Source organism: Macaca mulatta, chromosome 11 (assembly GCF_049350105.2).
Source record: "Macaca mulatta isolate MMU2019108-1 chromosome 11, T2T-MMU8v2.0, whole genome shotgun sequence".
Taxonomy (NCBI): Eukaryota; Metazoa; Chordata; class Mammalia; order Primates; family Cercopithecidae; genus Macaca; species Macaca mulatta.
The window spans coordinates 60,453,811-60,468,650 of NC_133416.1; the positions used below are offsets into that span (position 1 = coordinate 60,453,811).

The 14,840-nt window shown below is 49.2% G+C and overlaps 1 protein-coding gene across 3 annotated transcripts; it reads right to left on the reverse strand.

Annotated features, from left to right (window-relative positions):
• Positions 1-170: 170 nt before the first annotated feature.
• On the reverse strand, positions 171-14,617 carry AAAS (aladin WD repeat nucleoporin). Of its 3 annotated transcripts, none has more exons than XM_015151847.3 (16): positions 14,365-14,617; positions 13,653-13,780; positions 8,211-8,266; positions 7,774-7,865; positions 7,533-7,579; positions 7,189-7,287; positions 6,736-6,879; positions 2,309-2,429; positions 1,865-1,989; positions 1,668-1,728; positions 1,436-1,526; positions 1,146-1,239; positions 993-1,060; positions 763-844; positions 560-641; positions 171-428 (listed from the first exon to the last, which is right to left on the reverse strand). In XM_015151847.3, the coding sequence occupies exons 1-16, from the start codon at positions 14,485-14,487 to the stop codon at positions 204-206; spliced, it is 1,638 nt and encodes a 545-aa protein (XP_015007333.3). In that variant the 5' UTR covers positions 14,488-14,617; the 3' UTR covers positions 171-203. The 3 variants fall into 3 exon arrangements, with proteins under 3 accessions (XP_015007333.3, XP_015007332.3, XP_015007335.3); XM_015151846.3 differs by having other exon boundaries at positions 560-644; XM_015151849.3 differs by lacking the exon at positions 7,189-7,287 and having other exon boundaries at positions 560-644.
• Positions 14,618-14,840: the final 223 nt, after the last annotated feature.

Below are 14,840 nucleotides of genomic sequence, written 5' to 3' on the forward strand. Positions count from 1 at the left end.
ACTTCTCAGTCTTGCTTTCCAAAGCATTTGAATCCATACAGTTTCTAGGGTTAATGTGACCAAATTCACAAGTGGCTAAAAAGTGACAGAACAGGGCCTTAACTCAAAGTCCATGCTTTTTCCCCCTACTCTACCCCAATGCAACTCCCTGGAAAAGACAGACTGGTAACTGAGTGGAAAACAAAAGGAAAACTTATTTTTTATTAGAGGTGGGAATGTGGGGAGTGGGGCAGAACAGGTGGTGGCCCTGGGAGAGGGTCCCAAGGGGCAGAGGTTGGGGATGTCTCAGTAAAGAGGGGCAGGTCATGAATACAGCCTCCACCCCCAGCAGGGGGTTCTTGGGCCCGGCCAAGCACTGGGCTAAAACGTGGAAACTGGGCATTGACAAAGTACAGCGGGATGTGAGCAATTCGGCCTGTGGACCAGCCCTGCAGAGAAGGGAAAGAAAAGGATCAGAGCCTGGGCCCAAAGAAGGGCCATCTGGCAGAGCCATACAGCAGCCAAGGCCCTTAGCTTCTCCATCCAACTCCTGGAAGCCCCAGCAGCCTGGCGCACTCACCACACTGAGCAGGGCCCCTTTGTTGAAGGAAGGATGGAAAGTGATGAGCTGGGGCTGGGCTCCTGGCTCCCCCTGGATAATGCCACTAGAAGAAAAGGTGAGCAGGCAACCGGAGGCAGAAGGGAGCTGCATGTAGTGGGATGTGGGTTTTGTGCAGGAAGGCTGGTGAGAAGTCCAGACCTAAGGGCCCACATGGCACTTACCAGGGAAGGAGCTCAAACACAGGGCTGTTTCGAGTGCAAAAAAGGAGGATGACTGGTTTACCATCCTGTACTCTTGGGTTTCCTGTAAGAAATGGATCCAGGGATAGGGGAGGAACTCTGAAGACAGAGTCCCAGGACAGGGGCAGAGGAGAACTCCAAGCCAGGGCATGGCCTCACTAGATTAATTGGGAAGATGGCTGTAGGCTGAGCCCTTCATCCTTGCCTCTTACCTTTCATGAGCACAGCCAGACGCTCCCCACTGGGGTCCCAGACCATGGAGTGAGCCTCTCCCCCAAGCCTGTGAGTGAGGACAGATTAGGAGAGTTTCAGTGTGGTCCCTCCCATCTGCTTTTCACTGCTACTCCCTGAACCACTCAGCTCACCTCTCCTCACCATCTGGTGTCTGTATTGTTGTCTCAGACAGATCTGCCACAATTGTTGCTGACTTTGCACCTCCAACGCGCCCCTTTCCCTCACCTGTGGATGGATAAGAGCAGAGAGGTTCTTGCAAGAAACAGGCCTCTCACTGGTCCCCCGCCAGCTCACCAAAGGCATCAACACCTCGAAATTTCCTAAGCTTCTATATTTCCCTTTATCCCTCAGAGCTGCATCTTACCAAAGGTTGCTGCCTCCCTCTGACCACCCCAAACACTGAAATGTTGCCCTAACTCACCACATTGTTCTGGAAAAGACAGGGAGTAAATCAGTGGCTCTCCCAATACAGTGAACAGCAGTCGGTTGCCATCTGGGCTCCAGCAGCCAGTCTGGGGTCAGGGAGCAAAAGGCAGGAGAAGGTATGTCTACAGTAGAATGCAGGAGGGAAAGTAGAGGTGGCCGGGCTTGGGGGCATCAGGGGCCCATTGGAATCATCTCCCCAGCGTCTGTCAATCAGAGTCCCCTCTTACCTGACAGCGCCCTGATAGAGTAGGCCACCTCTCACAAGTCCACATCTGGGCCTCCCAGACTCTAAGCCAGAGAAAAGCAAATTACAGCTCAGGACCGCTAAGTTCTAAAACTTGGACCCACCTCCCTTGACAGAGCTTCCAGGAGCTAAGTGCCTTTCTCTAGGTCCTTGTCCTCCCTCCATCCTCCTCCCACTCACCGAAAGACAGCTGAAGGAGTGGTAGCCAGGATTTTGCTGCCATCTGGGGACCAGAGCAGGTTGGTCACCCCACCTCCTCGAAACCAGGGAAGGGGGACACAGGTCTCTGTTGAGACATCCCATACCTAGGAGAGTGGGGCAAAAGATAAGGGAAAACTCAAGCACCCTATCATCTCTCAGAGGGCTGGCCTCTCTAATGTACACAGAGCCAGAAACGAGAGGAAGCAGGAGAGGGACTGTGAAACATGAGGCACAGGTTCATGCTAATGATTACAGAGAATGGAATTTTAAACCTCATGAGTCTGATGGCAAAGCTCCTCTCTGGGTAAGTTTAAGACTGAATGAACCAAGGTCCCTCCTCCTTCCCCCAAGATGTTTCCACCACCGAGTGAGGAACGCTTTTGCCAGGACTGAAATGCACATGAGGGGCAGGGACCCACTCACCCGGATAGCAGCATCCACGGGTGAAGCTGAGAGCAGCCGCCCCCCACTGGGGGCCCAGGCCAAGCTAGTAACAGGTGTATGCCCAGGGTGAGACAGCACTTGGGCACAGCCAGAAGAGGGTCTGCAGGGGAACACAGAGGATGTGGAGTCAGGAGATGACAAGAAACCATCCCCCAAATTCTATTTCTTTGCCTCCTGCTAAAACTTCCTATCGTGATGGCCCGTTCTGGACTCAAATCCAGGTTGGGAAAAAGGAATAAGGATTGTGGAAGTTAAAAGAAAAAAACAGTGAAGGGGAAAAAAGGCCAAATCACGAGCAGGTCAACAGAGAAGAGGTGATTTGCAAGATCTCAGGCCAGGGTGAAAGAGAGTGCTTTCACCATAGGCCATGAGGAGGCAAAACCTAACCAGAAACCTAGAAGGTACTGCCCTGGGGTGGTATTAGGCCCCACCCCAGAACACAGCTATCTGCCCAGGGGCATCCAGCCTGGCCATCCATCCAACCAGGGATAATCTATGACCTTACTTTAGGGTTCCAACCTTTTCTCTCCAGAGTTATCTAACACTCCTCAGAACACACCCTGTGCTCCGAAACAGCCCTCCTGCCTTGCCTTATCAGAGCGCCTCCCACCTTTGCACTCCTGCGTTTGCTGCTTATCATAAAGATGCTGCATGTGGCTCAGCCTCCATCACCAGCAGGGAACTACCTGAGGGCGCCTGCCATGTGTCTGCAGCTGTGTGTCAGCTGTGTATTTCCAGAGTCATGTGCCTGGACTGACAGATGAAGGCTACTACCTGAATTAATGCCACCTTCTCTTTCTACCTAACTATAACCACCTTCAGCTCCAGTGAAGTCTTAGTCACAGATGTACAATTTAATTATCTTGAACTTTACAATAAATCACAGCTGCCTTTGCAGGTGGGTTCAGATTCATCTCATTCTTTTCGGTGGCTCCACTGTATACCACTCAATAGATGAACTACAATCTATTCAGTCCTGCCTCTACAAATGGACATTTGACTTGTTTGTAATTTTTTATTATACATAATGCTGTAAAAAATATCTCCTGGGCCAGACATGGTGGTTCACACTCCAGGCTGGAGTGCAGTGGCACGATCATAGCACACTGCAGCCTCAAACTCCTGAGGCTCCTGCCTCAGCCTCAGCCTCTAAAGTAGCAAGGACTACAGATGCACACCACCACGCCCAGCTAGTTTTTTCATTTTTATTTTTTGTATAGTGTCTATGTTGCCCAAGCTAGTCTCAAACTCCTAGGCTCAAGTGATCCATCTGCCTCAGCCTCCCAAAGTGCTGGAATTACACCCATGAACCATCACGTGCCTGGCCTTGTTTTTGGTTCATGTATTTATTTTAAAAATTTTTTAAAAATCAAGTTTCGCTCTTGTCGCCCAGGCTAGAGTACAATGGCATTATCTCAGCTCACTGAACTTCCACCTCCTGGGTTCAAGCGATTCTCCTGCCTCAGCTTCCTGAGTAGCCAGGATTACAGGCACGCGCCACCACACCCAGCTAATTTTTGTATTTTTAGTAGAAACAAAAACAAAAAAACCAACAACTTTCCAGGCGTGGTGTATGCACCTGTAGTCCCAGCTACTTGGCTAGAGGCTTACTTGAGCCCAGGTGTTCAAGGCTGTAATGTGCGATGACTGAGTCTGTGAATAACCACTTCATCCCAGCCTGGGCAACATAATGAAACCCCATCTCTAAAATAACCAAAAAACAGGCCAGGTGTGGTGGCTCATGCCTGAAATCCCAGCACTTTGGGAGGCCAAGGCGGGCGGATCACCTTAAGTCAAGAGTTTGAGATCAGCCTGGTCAATATGGTGAAACCCCCACCTCTACTAAAAATAAAAAATTGGCCTGTGATGGCATGCGCCTGTAGTCCCAGCTACTTGGGAGGCTGAGGCAGGAGAATCGCTTGAACCCAGGAGGCAGAAGTTGTTGCAGTGAGCTGAGATTGCGCCACTTGCCCTCCAGCCTGGACGACAGAGTGAGATTCCATCTCAAAAAAAAAAAAAAAGAAAAAAAATCTGTTATTACGTATTTTTTTCTTATAGTACCTACTGTCAAGGTTTAGGTATTAGTGTTACATTAGCTTTATAAAAATAAATCAGGATAGATCCTGCAACAAAAAAAGGGAGGACAGGCCGGGTGCGGTGACTCATGCCTGTAATCCCAGCACTTGGGAATGCTGAGGCGGGTGGATCATGAGGTCAAGAGGAGAATCCCTTGAACCCGGGAGGAAGAGGTTGCAGTGAGCCAAGATTGTGCCATTGCACTCCATCCAGCCTGGGCAACAAGAGTGAAACTCTGACCCCCCCAAAAAAACAACTCATTATTTTCTTCTACAATCCACTTTGGTAACTTATATTTTGCTAGAAAATCAAACATTTCCACAGGGCGCAGTGGCTCACTCCTATAATCCCAGCACTTTGGGAAGCCAAGGCGGGCGGATCACAAGGTCAGGAGTTCAAGACCAGCCTGGCCAATATGGTGAAACCCTCTCTCTAATAAAAATACAAAAATTAGTTAGCACATGCCTGTAGTCCCAGCTACTTGGGACGCTGAGGCTGAAGAATCGCTTGAACCCGGGAGGCTGAGACTGCAGTGAGCCGAGATCACGCCACTGCACTCCAGCCTGAACAACAGAGCGAGACTCCATCTCAAACAAACAAAAAAAATCAAACATTTCCTTCAGATTTTCAAATTTGTTGGCCTAAACATGTCCATAATACTCTTATAATTCTTCTATTTTCTACCATATCTATATCTTTCCACTTCTGAAAATAGTATACTTTGGTTTTTTCTCCTTAATTAGGCTGACCAAAAGGTTTTCTTCTTTATTCATATATATATATGTACATATATATATGTACCGCACACACACACACATACACACTTTGTTTTTTGAGATAGTCTTGCTCTGTTGCCCAGGATGGAGTACGGTGGCACGATCTCGGCTCACTACTGCAACCTCTGCCTCCCAGGTTCAAGTGACTCTCCTGTCTCAGCCTGCCGAGTAGCTGAGACTACAGGCGAGCGCCACCACGCCCGGTTGATTTTTTTATTTTTAGTAGAGATGGGGTTTCACCGTGGTAGCCAGGATGGTCTCGATCTCCTGATCTCATGATCCACCTGCCTCAGCCTCTCAAAGTGCTGCAATTACAGGTATGAGCCACCGCACCCAGCCTTTTTCTTTTTTTTTTTAAGACACTGTCGGTGGCAGGCGCTGCTGCACTCCAGCCTGGGCGACAGAGCGAGACTCCGTCTCAAAAAAAAAAAAAAAGACAGTGTCTCACTCTGTCACCCAGACCACAGTGCAGCTGCAGTGGTGTGATGTCAACTCACTGCAACCGCCGCTTCTCAGGTTCAAGTGATTCTTGTGTGTCAGCCTCTCAAGTAGCTGGGATCAGAGGCATGCACCACCACGTCCGGCTAATTTTTTGTATTTTTAGTATTTTTAGTAGAGATGGGGTTTCACCATGTTGGCCAGAATGGTTTCAAATTCCTGGCCTCAAGAAATCCACCCACCTTGGCCTCCCAAAGTGCTGGGATTACAGGCATGGGCCACTGTGCCTGGCCTAATTTTTGTATTTTTAGCAGAGACGGGTTTTACCATGTTGACCAGGTTGCTCTCAAACTCCTGACCTCAGGTGATCCTCACGCTTTGGCCTCCAAAAATGCTGGGATTACAGGTGTGAGCCACTGTCCGCAGCCTTATTCCTAATTTTTTTTCTTTTTTTTTTTTTTTTAGACAGAATCTTGTTCCATTGCCCAGGCTGGAGTGCAGTGGCATGATCTCGGCTCACTGCAACCTCCATCTCCCAGATTCAAGCGTTTCTCCTCCCTCAGCCTCCCAAGTACCTGGAACTACAGGTGCACACCACCAGGCCCAGCTAATTTTTGTATTTTTAGTAGTGACATGTTGGCCAGGGTGGTCTCGAACTCCTGACCTCAGCTGATCCACCCGCCTCCACAGTCCAAAGTGTCGGAATTACAGGCATGAGCCACAGCACCCAGCTTATTCATAATTTAAAGAACCAATTTCTGGTTTTATTTTTAGTTAGTTCTCACAGGTATGCTTTTTCTAATTTCATTAGTTTCTGATCTTATCAGCACTAATTTTCTTCACACTTCCTTCAAGTCTCCTGATAGTCCTCTGAAAGACAGTCTTTCCACCCCATAACCCACAGACACATTGTCCCCACAATCCAAAAAGCCCCTAGTTCTGTCTCTTTCTCCAGATTATTCTCAGCAACCCACTTTTATCTTACATCTGCTTTTCCCATAGCCCTGGGAAGTGCTGTGAGGACAAAGAACTTCTCCTTTCAGACCTCCTCACCACCCACCATGCCTAGCATTGCATAACTCTCAGGCCAAGATAAGACAGGCTACTAAGACTTACCGGGTAGACAAGGAGGTAGGGTCCAGGGTCCAGATGAGAATGCAGCTCTGGCAGGCCACAGCCAAGACAGAGGCACTAAGAGGTTTCCAGGCCAGAGCCGCCACATTTCGCTGCAGCCGGTGCTTCAGGGAGGGGACTATGGTGCTAGGGTGAAGGGATAAGAAACTGAGTCAAGGCAGGAACACTAAGGCTCCAGCGACCAGAGTGCAGTTAAGGAGGGAAAGTCAGAGAGAAGAAGGAGGATTCATTTAGGGGCCAGGGGCACTATGGGACAGGAAAGGATAAAGGTTAGGTCTAGAAAAAGCATATATCCAGTTATCGAGTTTCTCTGACCCCAGTTCTGGAAGGAGCCCTATGAACCAGGTTCAAGAACTACAGGACTTCCCGGGACCAAGGCTGGCAAGGGAAGATGATATTGACAAGTCAGAGCCCACCTGGTGTCTCCACACACACCTGCTGGCATTATACACACGGACTGAGTCATCTAGCAGGGCCACTGCAAACTTGTTGGTGTGGGGGTGCCACGCAAAGACACGCAAGCAGCAGCTGGACCTAAGGAAGGGTTAACATGAAGAGTTCCTGCACCTACCCCTACCCTAGACCAGAAGCTCACATTCATTTCCAGTAAGGACATGGTTTTTCTCTACTTTTTCTTGTATTCTCTTTTTTGGGGGGACAGAAGGAATGAGAACATGGTGAGCAATCAGAAAAGGAGTAGGAGTCTTTGCCTTCTCCCCAGAGGAAGTTTCGAGGTTCAGGACTTCCTTCCCACAAAGCTCCAGGGCTTGTGCACTCACCAATTTGTGACTTGGGCAAATTCAGCAATTAGATCTTCACTCCTGAGCTGTAAGAACAAAGCAGACAGAGGACACACTGGGGCAAAAGGAGCCCATCCCCTCAATATTCCTACCTGGGAGCTGGACCACTCCTACCTTCTGAAGTCATCACACCCAACCCTGACCTGCAAGGATAGGAATGGGGGCAGAGTAGGATGGGGACGCAGCAACTGCAGAGGGCTGGGGAGGAAGCCAAACTTACAGACAGATGGGGGAACAGGGACCCATGGAGGGAAGAAGCCCATCGACAGAGTGCCAGGGCCCAGCCGGATGCCGTCTTCACCCACTCAAACACTGTAGGGTTGAGGAAGCAGCTCTGATTAAACCATTCAGAGGCCTCTTACCAGGTACCCTCTAGGTGAAAGACAAGGAAAGACACAGGCACTCCCCAGGTCCTTCTGCCCAGTAAGTGCTCTCAATATCTCACTCTGGACACCCACTCTGGACACCCACTCTGGACACCCACTCTGGACACCCACTCTGGACACCCACTCTGGGTTATTTGGGTAGGCAGAGGAGAGAAGATGACAGGAAAAATACAGCTAAAAGAGGCTGGGCCAACAGATGTCAGGTGAGTTCAAGAATATGGAGGGGAAGATAACCACAAAACAAGCGAAGGCTGGAGAGAAAAATACTTACCCTCTTCTTCTGAGTTTGCAATTTCATTTAGCACCCCAAAAAGGCCCACATCACGCCTGATAAGGGAGGAAAATGTGGGTCAGATTTATCTGATCCCGTGTCCCCCTCTACTAGTTTCATTTATTCATTCAATACACATGTATTAAAAATACAGACACATTTTAATGAGCGCCAACTATGTACCAGGCACTCTACATGTTGTCCTTTCATTTATGTACCTCACAAAGCTGAAAGAGATTCTAAACATTTACGGATGAGGCAACCAAGCCTCAGAGGACTTTTGGGGCTTTGTGAGCAGGTTAAGGAGTGGGACTTGTTCTAAGACAGTGAATGGAAAGCCATGGAAGGGTTCTAAGGAGAGGAATAAACAGATCACACAGCAGCATTTTAGAAAGAGCAGTCTAGTTGCAGATTAGAGAGTGATAAGAATAGAAAAGACCAGGATGCGCGCAGTGGCTCATACCTGTAATCCCAGCACTTTAGGAGGCCGAGGTGGGCGGATCACGAGGTCAGGAGATCGAGACTATCCTGGCCAACATGGTGAAACCCCGTCTCTACTAAAAATATAAAAATTTGCCAAGCGTGGTGATGCATGCCTATAATCCCAGCTACTTGGGAGGCTGAGGCAGGAGAATCGTCTGAACCCGGGAGGGAGAGGTTGCAGTGAGCCGACATCATGCCACTGCACTCCAGCCTGGGCGACAGAGTAAGACTTCGTCTCACAGAAAAAAAAAAAAAAAAAAGAGAAAAAATAGAAAAAGTCCAGGTGCAGTGGCTCACACCCATAATCCTAGCACTTTCAGAGGCCAAGGCAGGTGGATCACCTGAGCTCAAGAGCTTGAGACCAGCCTAGGCAATATAAATGCTGTCTCTACAAAAAAATACAAAACGTAGCCAAGTATGGTGGCGCACACCTGTAGTCCCAGCTACTGAGGAGGCTGAGGAGGCTGAGGAGGGTGCATCACTTGAGCCCTGGGGGCTGATGATGCAGTGAGCCGTGTTCCATGTTTGCACCACTGTACTCCACGCTGGACAACAGAGCAAGATGCTGTCTCAAAAAAAAAAGAATAAGAGAAAAATAAATCAGTTAAAAATCTACTTTAGGGCCGGGTGCAGTGGCTCACGCCTGTAATCCCAGCATGCTGGGAGGCCAAGGCAGGCAGATCACGAGGTCAGGAGTTCGAGATCAACCTGGTCAAGATGGTGAAACTCTATCTCTATTAAAAATACAAAAATTGGCCTGGCACAGTGGCTCAAGCCTGTAATCCCAGCACTTTGGGAGGCCGAGACGGGCGGATCACGAGGTCAGGAGATTGAAACCATCCTGGTTAACACAGTGAAACCCCATCTCTACTAAAAATAGAAAAAATTAGCCAGGCATGGTGGTGGGCGCCTGTAGTCCCAGCGACTTGGGAGGCTGAAGCAGGAGAATGGCATGAACCCAGGAGGCGGAGCCTGCAGTGAGCCGAGATCGCGCCACTGCACTCCAGCGAGGGCAACAGAGTAAGACTCCGTCTCAAAAAAAAAAATTAGCCAGGCATTGTGGTGTGCACCTGTAGTCCCAGCTACTCCAGAGGCTGAGGCAGAAGAATTGCTTTAACCTGGGAGGCAGAGGTTGCAGTGAGCCAAGATTGCGCCATTGCACTCCAGCCTGGGTGACAAAGTGAGACTGTCTCAAAAAAAACAAAAAAGAATCTACATGCCGGGCGCGGTGGCTCACGCCTGTAATCCCAGCACTTTGGGAGGCCGAGGCGGGCGGATCACAAGGTCAGGAGATCGAGACCACGGTGAAACCCCGTTTCTACTAAAAATACAAAAAAAATTAGCCGGGCGTGGTGGCAGGCGCCTGTAGTCCCAGCTACTCAGGAGGCTGAGGCAGGAGAATGGCGTGAACCCGGGAGGCGGAGCTTGCAGTGAGCCGAGATTGCGCCACTGCACTCCAGCCTGGGCGACAGAGCGAGACTCTGTCTCAAAAAAAAAAAAAAAAAAAAAAAAGAATCTACTTCAGGAATCTAGGGAAAAGGTGAAAGTGGCCTGAACTGGTGGGATGAAGAAAAAGAGACAGATTTGAGAGACTTAGGAAGTAGCAAGAACAAGATGTGAAGACTAATCAGACATTAGTAAAGGAAAGAGCAATCAATACAAGAAAAACACCTAGGCCGGGCGCGGTGGCTCAAGCCTGTAATCCCAGCACTTTGGGAGGCCGAGACGGGCGGATCACGAGTTCAGGAGATCGAGACCATCCTGGCTAACACGGTGAAACCCCGTCTCTACTAAAATACAAAAAAAATTAGCCGGGCGAGGTGGCGGGCGCCTGTACTCCCAGCTACTCGGGAGGCTGAGGCAGGAGAATGGCGTGAACCCGGGAGGCGGGGCTTGCAGTGAGCTGAGATCCGGCCACTGCACTCCAGCCTGGGCAACAGAGCTAGACTCCGTCTCAAAAAAAAAAAAAAAAAAAAAAAAAAAAAAGAAAAACACCTAGGTAATAATTACATCAGCTAATATGCTTACAATGTGCCAGCTCTGGACTAGGTGCCTCACATGAACTAATCAAGCCATTATGACAATTCTACAAGATAGGTATTGTTATCACTGCATTTATTTTTATTTTATTGAGACAGGGTCTTGCTCTGTCACCCAAGCTGGAGTGCAGTATTACCATCATGGCTCGCTGCAGCCTCAACCTCCCACACTCAGGTATTCCTACCTCAGCCTCTGGAGGAGCTGAGACTACAGGCACACACCATCATGCCCAGCTAATTTTTAAATTTTTTGTAGACACAGGGTTTCACTGTGTGTGTGTGTGTGTGTGTGTGTGTGTGTGTGTGTGTGTGTAAGACGGAATCTCACTTTGTCACCCAGGCTGGAGTGCAGTGGTGTGCACTCGGCTCACTGCAACCTCTAACTCCTGGGTGCAAGCAATTCTTGTGCCTCAGCCTCCTGAGTAATCAGGATTACAGACAGTTTCACCACATTGGCCAGGCTGGTCTCGAACTCCTGACCTCAAGTGATACACCCACCTCGGCCTCCCAAAGTGCTGGGATTACAGGTGTGAGCCTCCGCGCCCAACCTATCACTGCATTTTTAGATGAGAGAACAGCCAGGCGCGGTGGCTCAAGCCTGTAATCCCAGCACTTTGGGAGGCCGAGACGGGCGGATCGCGAGGTCAGGAGATCAAGACCATCCTGGCTAACACAGTGAAACCCCGTCTCTACTAAAAAATACAAAAAAAAAAACTAGCCGGGCGCGGTGGCGGGCGCCTGTAGTCCCAGCTAGTCGGGAGGCTGAGGCAGGAGAATGGCGTAAACCCGGGAGGCGGAGCTTGCAGTGAGCTGAGATCCGGCCACTGCACTCCAGACTGGGCGACAGAGCGAGACTCCGTCTCAAAAAAAAAAAAAAAGATGAGAGAACAAAGGTGTGAGGAGGTTAATTAATATGAACAAGGTAATCTAAGTAGAAAGTAGTAGTCAGGATTCAACCATCTATCTACCCCAGAACCTACACTCAAACCACTTTTTCCTGAATGAGTAATATGATCATTCCTTAACGTGAACCATCCAGGGAAGCAAATTTGGAGAGAGAAATAAAGAGACTGGATTTGAGCATGCTGAATATATGAAGTCTGAAATATTCAAGCAGAATAATTTGACAAAAAAGTGAACACCAGGTCTGATGCATTGACTGGAAATCTAGCCCCAAGAACACCAACATTCAAGGGACATCAGGAAGAGGAGCCACCAAAAAGCCTGAGAAGCAGCAGCCGCAGAAGTAGGAGACAAGGAGGAGCCTGGGAATGAATGGCTTTTCAACAAACTGATGTTCAACTTCACACACACATGCCCATTAAACTGTACTAAAGTACCAAAGATCAAAGCTTAACAGCACGTGTTGGAAAACAGGCACTCTCATACACTGCTGGTGGGACCATATACATGTACGATTTTGACAGAGGACTATTTGGAACAGCTCACAAATTACAGATGAACATACCCTCTGAACCAGCAACTTAACTTCTAGGAATTCATCCTACAAATAGTAATGGTATTAATAAAATATTAACTTTTTTTATTTTTTTGAGACAAGGTCTCACTCAGTGCCACCGCACTGGCACAATCTTGGCTCACTGCAACCTCCACCTCCCAGGCTCAAGCAATCCTCCTATACATAAGCCTCCTGAGTAGCTGGGACTAAAGGTGCATGCAACCATACCCAGCTAATTTTCGTACTTTTCTTGTAGAGGAAAGAACATGGTTTCACCATGTTCCCCAGGCTTGTCTCGAACCACTGAGCTCAAGCAATCTGCCGGCCTCAGCCTACCAAAGTGCTAGGATTATAGGCATGAGTCACTGTGCCTGGCATAAAAAACCCTTAAAGGCATTAATATGTGCCATTAATAGGTCCAGGTGCAGTGGCTCACAGCTGTAATCTCAGCACTTTGGGAGGCCAAGGCAGGCAGATTACCTGAGGTCAGGAGGCCAGACCAGCCTGGCCAACATGGTGAAATCCCATCTCTACGAAAATACAAAAATTAGCTGGGCATGGTGGCACGTGCCTATAGTCCCAGCCACTCGGGAGGCTGAGGCAGGGGAACTGCTTGAACCTGAATCTGAGGCGGAGGTTGCAGTGAGCTGAGATCGCACTACCACACTCCAGCCTGGCAACACAGCAAGACTCTGTCTCAAAAAAAAAGAAAAAAGAAAAAAAAAGAAAATGAGCCAGCGTGGTGGCTCACACCTGTAATCCCAGCACTTTGGGAGGCCAAGGCAGGCAGATAATCTCAGGTCGGGAGTCCAAGACCAGCCTGACCAACATGGAGAAACCCCGTCTCTACTAAAAATACAAAATTAGCTGGGCGTGGTGGCACATGCCTGTAATCCTAGCTACTCAGGAGACTGAGGCAGGAGAATCGCTTGAACCTGGGAGGCAGAGGTTGCAGTGAGCTGAGATCGTGCCACTGCACTCCAGCCTGGGCAACAAGAGTGAAACTCCGTCTCAAAAAAAAAAAAGAAAAGAAAATGAAACCAGGTAGTGTGGCTCCACTCCTACAGGTGTAAAGTGGATGACCTATGTAGGAGATTATTCAATGCAACCTTATATCTAATCTTGCTGAGCTTTACGTAAAAGCTCAGAAGTGTTAATGACATGAGGTGGGGGCAGGGAGCAGGTTCACCTAATCAAGCCAGAAAGCAAGGCAAGTTACTAGAGATTAAATAGAAGTACTTTTTCCATAGTGTTCCTGGGAAGGGCAAGGGAGGGAACCTGATATTTATTGAGCATTTGATTTCTACAATAAGGACTAAAAATTTCATATGATTTTAGATATACAGCTCTCATGGAGACAGCCTGAATAAGTCTTTTGAAGAACACCCCAAGGTAAAGAGTGGTCACTCATTTTCCAGGATCTGCAGACTATGACCCAGAAAACGCTTCACCATGCCTCACCAAATGTTGATGCATCTCTTCCACACTTGCTCCCGGTGATGGATGAAGGCAGTTCTTGTGCCATGGTCCAGCCTTCCAGGGGTCTTTAGGGGATCCTTGGTCAGGTGTAGGACAGGAAGATTGATCCACTATAGCACAAAAGTGAGGGGTGTGATGGTGAGTCAAGATTCCAGAGGTCTGTTTTCCGTTTCCACAAAGCTAACACTTGTTAGTATGGGAAACAAGTCTTAGCTCCCGTATCTGTGCAACTAGAATAATATTTCATAGGGTTGTGATTATGAAACCACATAACATTTTTAGAAAACACCTGACTTATCCTCTTTCTTACATAACAAACGCTCAGTAAATGTCAGTTTCCCTTCCTTGTCCTTCCCAGGTACACCACGGAAAAAATGTTCCAAGTTGTACCTTTCTGATCCTCCTCAGATACTGTCCCCAACTTTTGGATAGTTCTCCCGCATCCTCACACTCCCTAGATTCTCCCTCATTCTCTCCATTCCCTCTAGGACTTCTCCACAGCTCCTTAACCCCCCCTTATACTCCAATCCCTGCCCTAAAACAGATTCCAGCCCTTCTATTCTCCTGCCGGGGCCAAGCTGTTTCCAGTCCACCAGACTCTGCGACCCTGCCCCTGTCACACTGCCTCCCTTCCCCAATTCTCCCCGACTCTGCCCCCATGCCTGCAGGTCCCCTCCCTCCTCGCCCTGGCCACCTGGCCCCGGAAGTCGGGGGGCGGGCTCTCATAGCTACTGCCCGTCACCAGCTCGTTATTGTGCTCATATAGGGTGACTTGACCCCGAGGCGGTGGAGGAGGGAACAACCCCAGGGAGCACATCTTGCCGGTTCGCAGGACGTCTGGAGTCGGCAAACTCCTAGCCGGAACGGCACAGACCGCCCTCCCGCAACTCGGTTCCCGGGCTAGATTCGTATGCAGACGGGTAGCCGCAAGGGACAAACGGCGAGGCGGAGCTCGACGGAAGTGAAGAAAAGACTTAACAGGAAAGAAGTACGAGTAAGTACGGTCCCGGGACAGACCGCCAAAGCTTCCTCCTGCGCCCCCTGGCGGCCGGAGGGGGAGCAGCGCGGACACGTCCTCGGGCCAATCGTTGGTTACCAGGTTGGAGCGGGGTTTTTTTTGTTGTTTTCCATGCGACTACTGTTTTTCCCAGCTCCGAATTCCCCAACGCC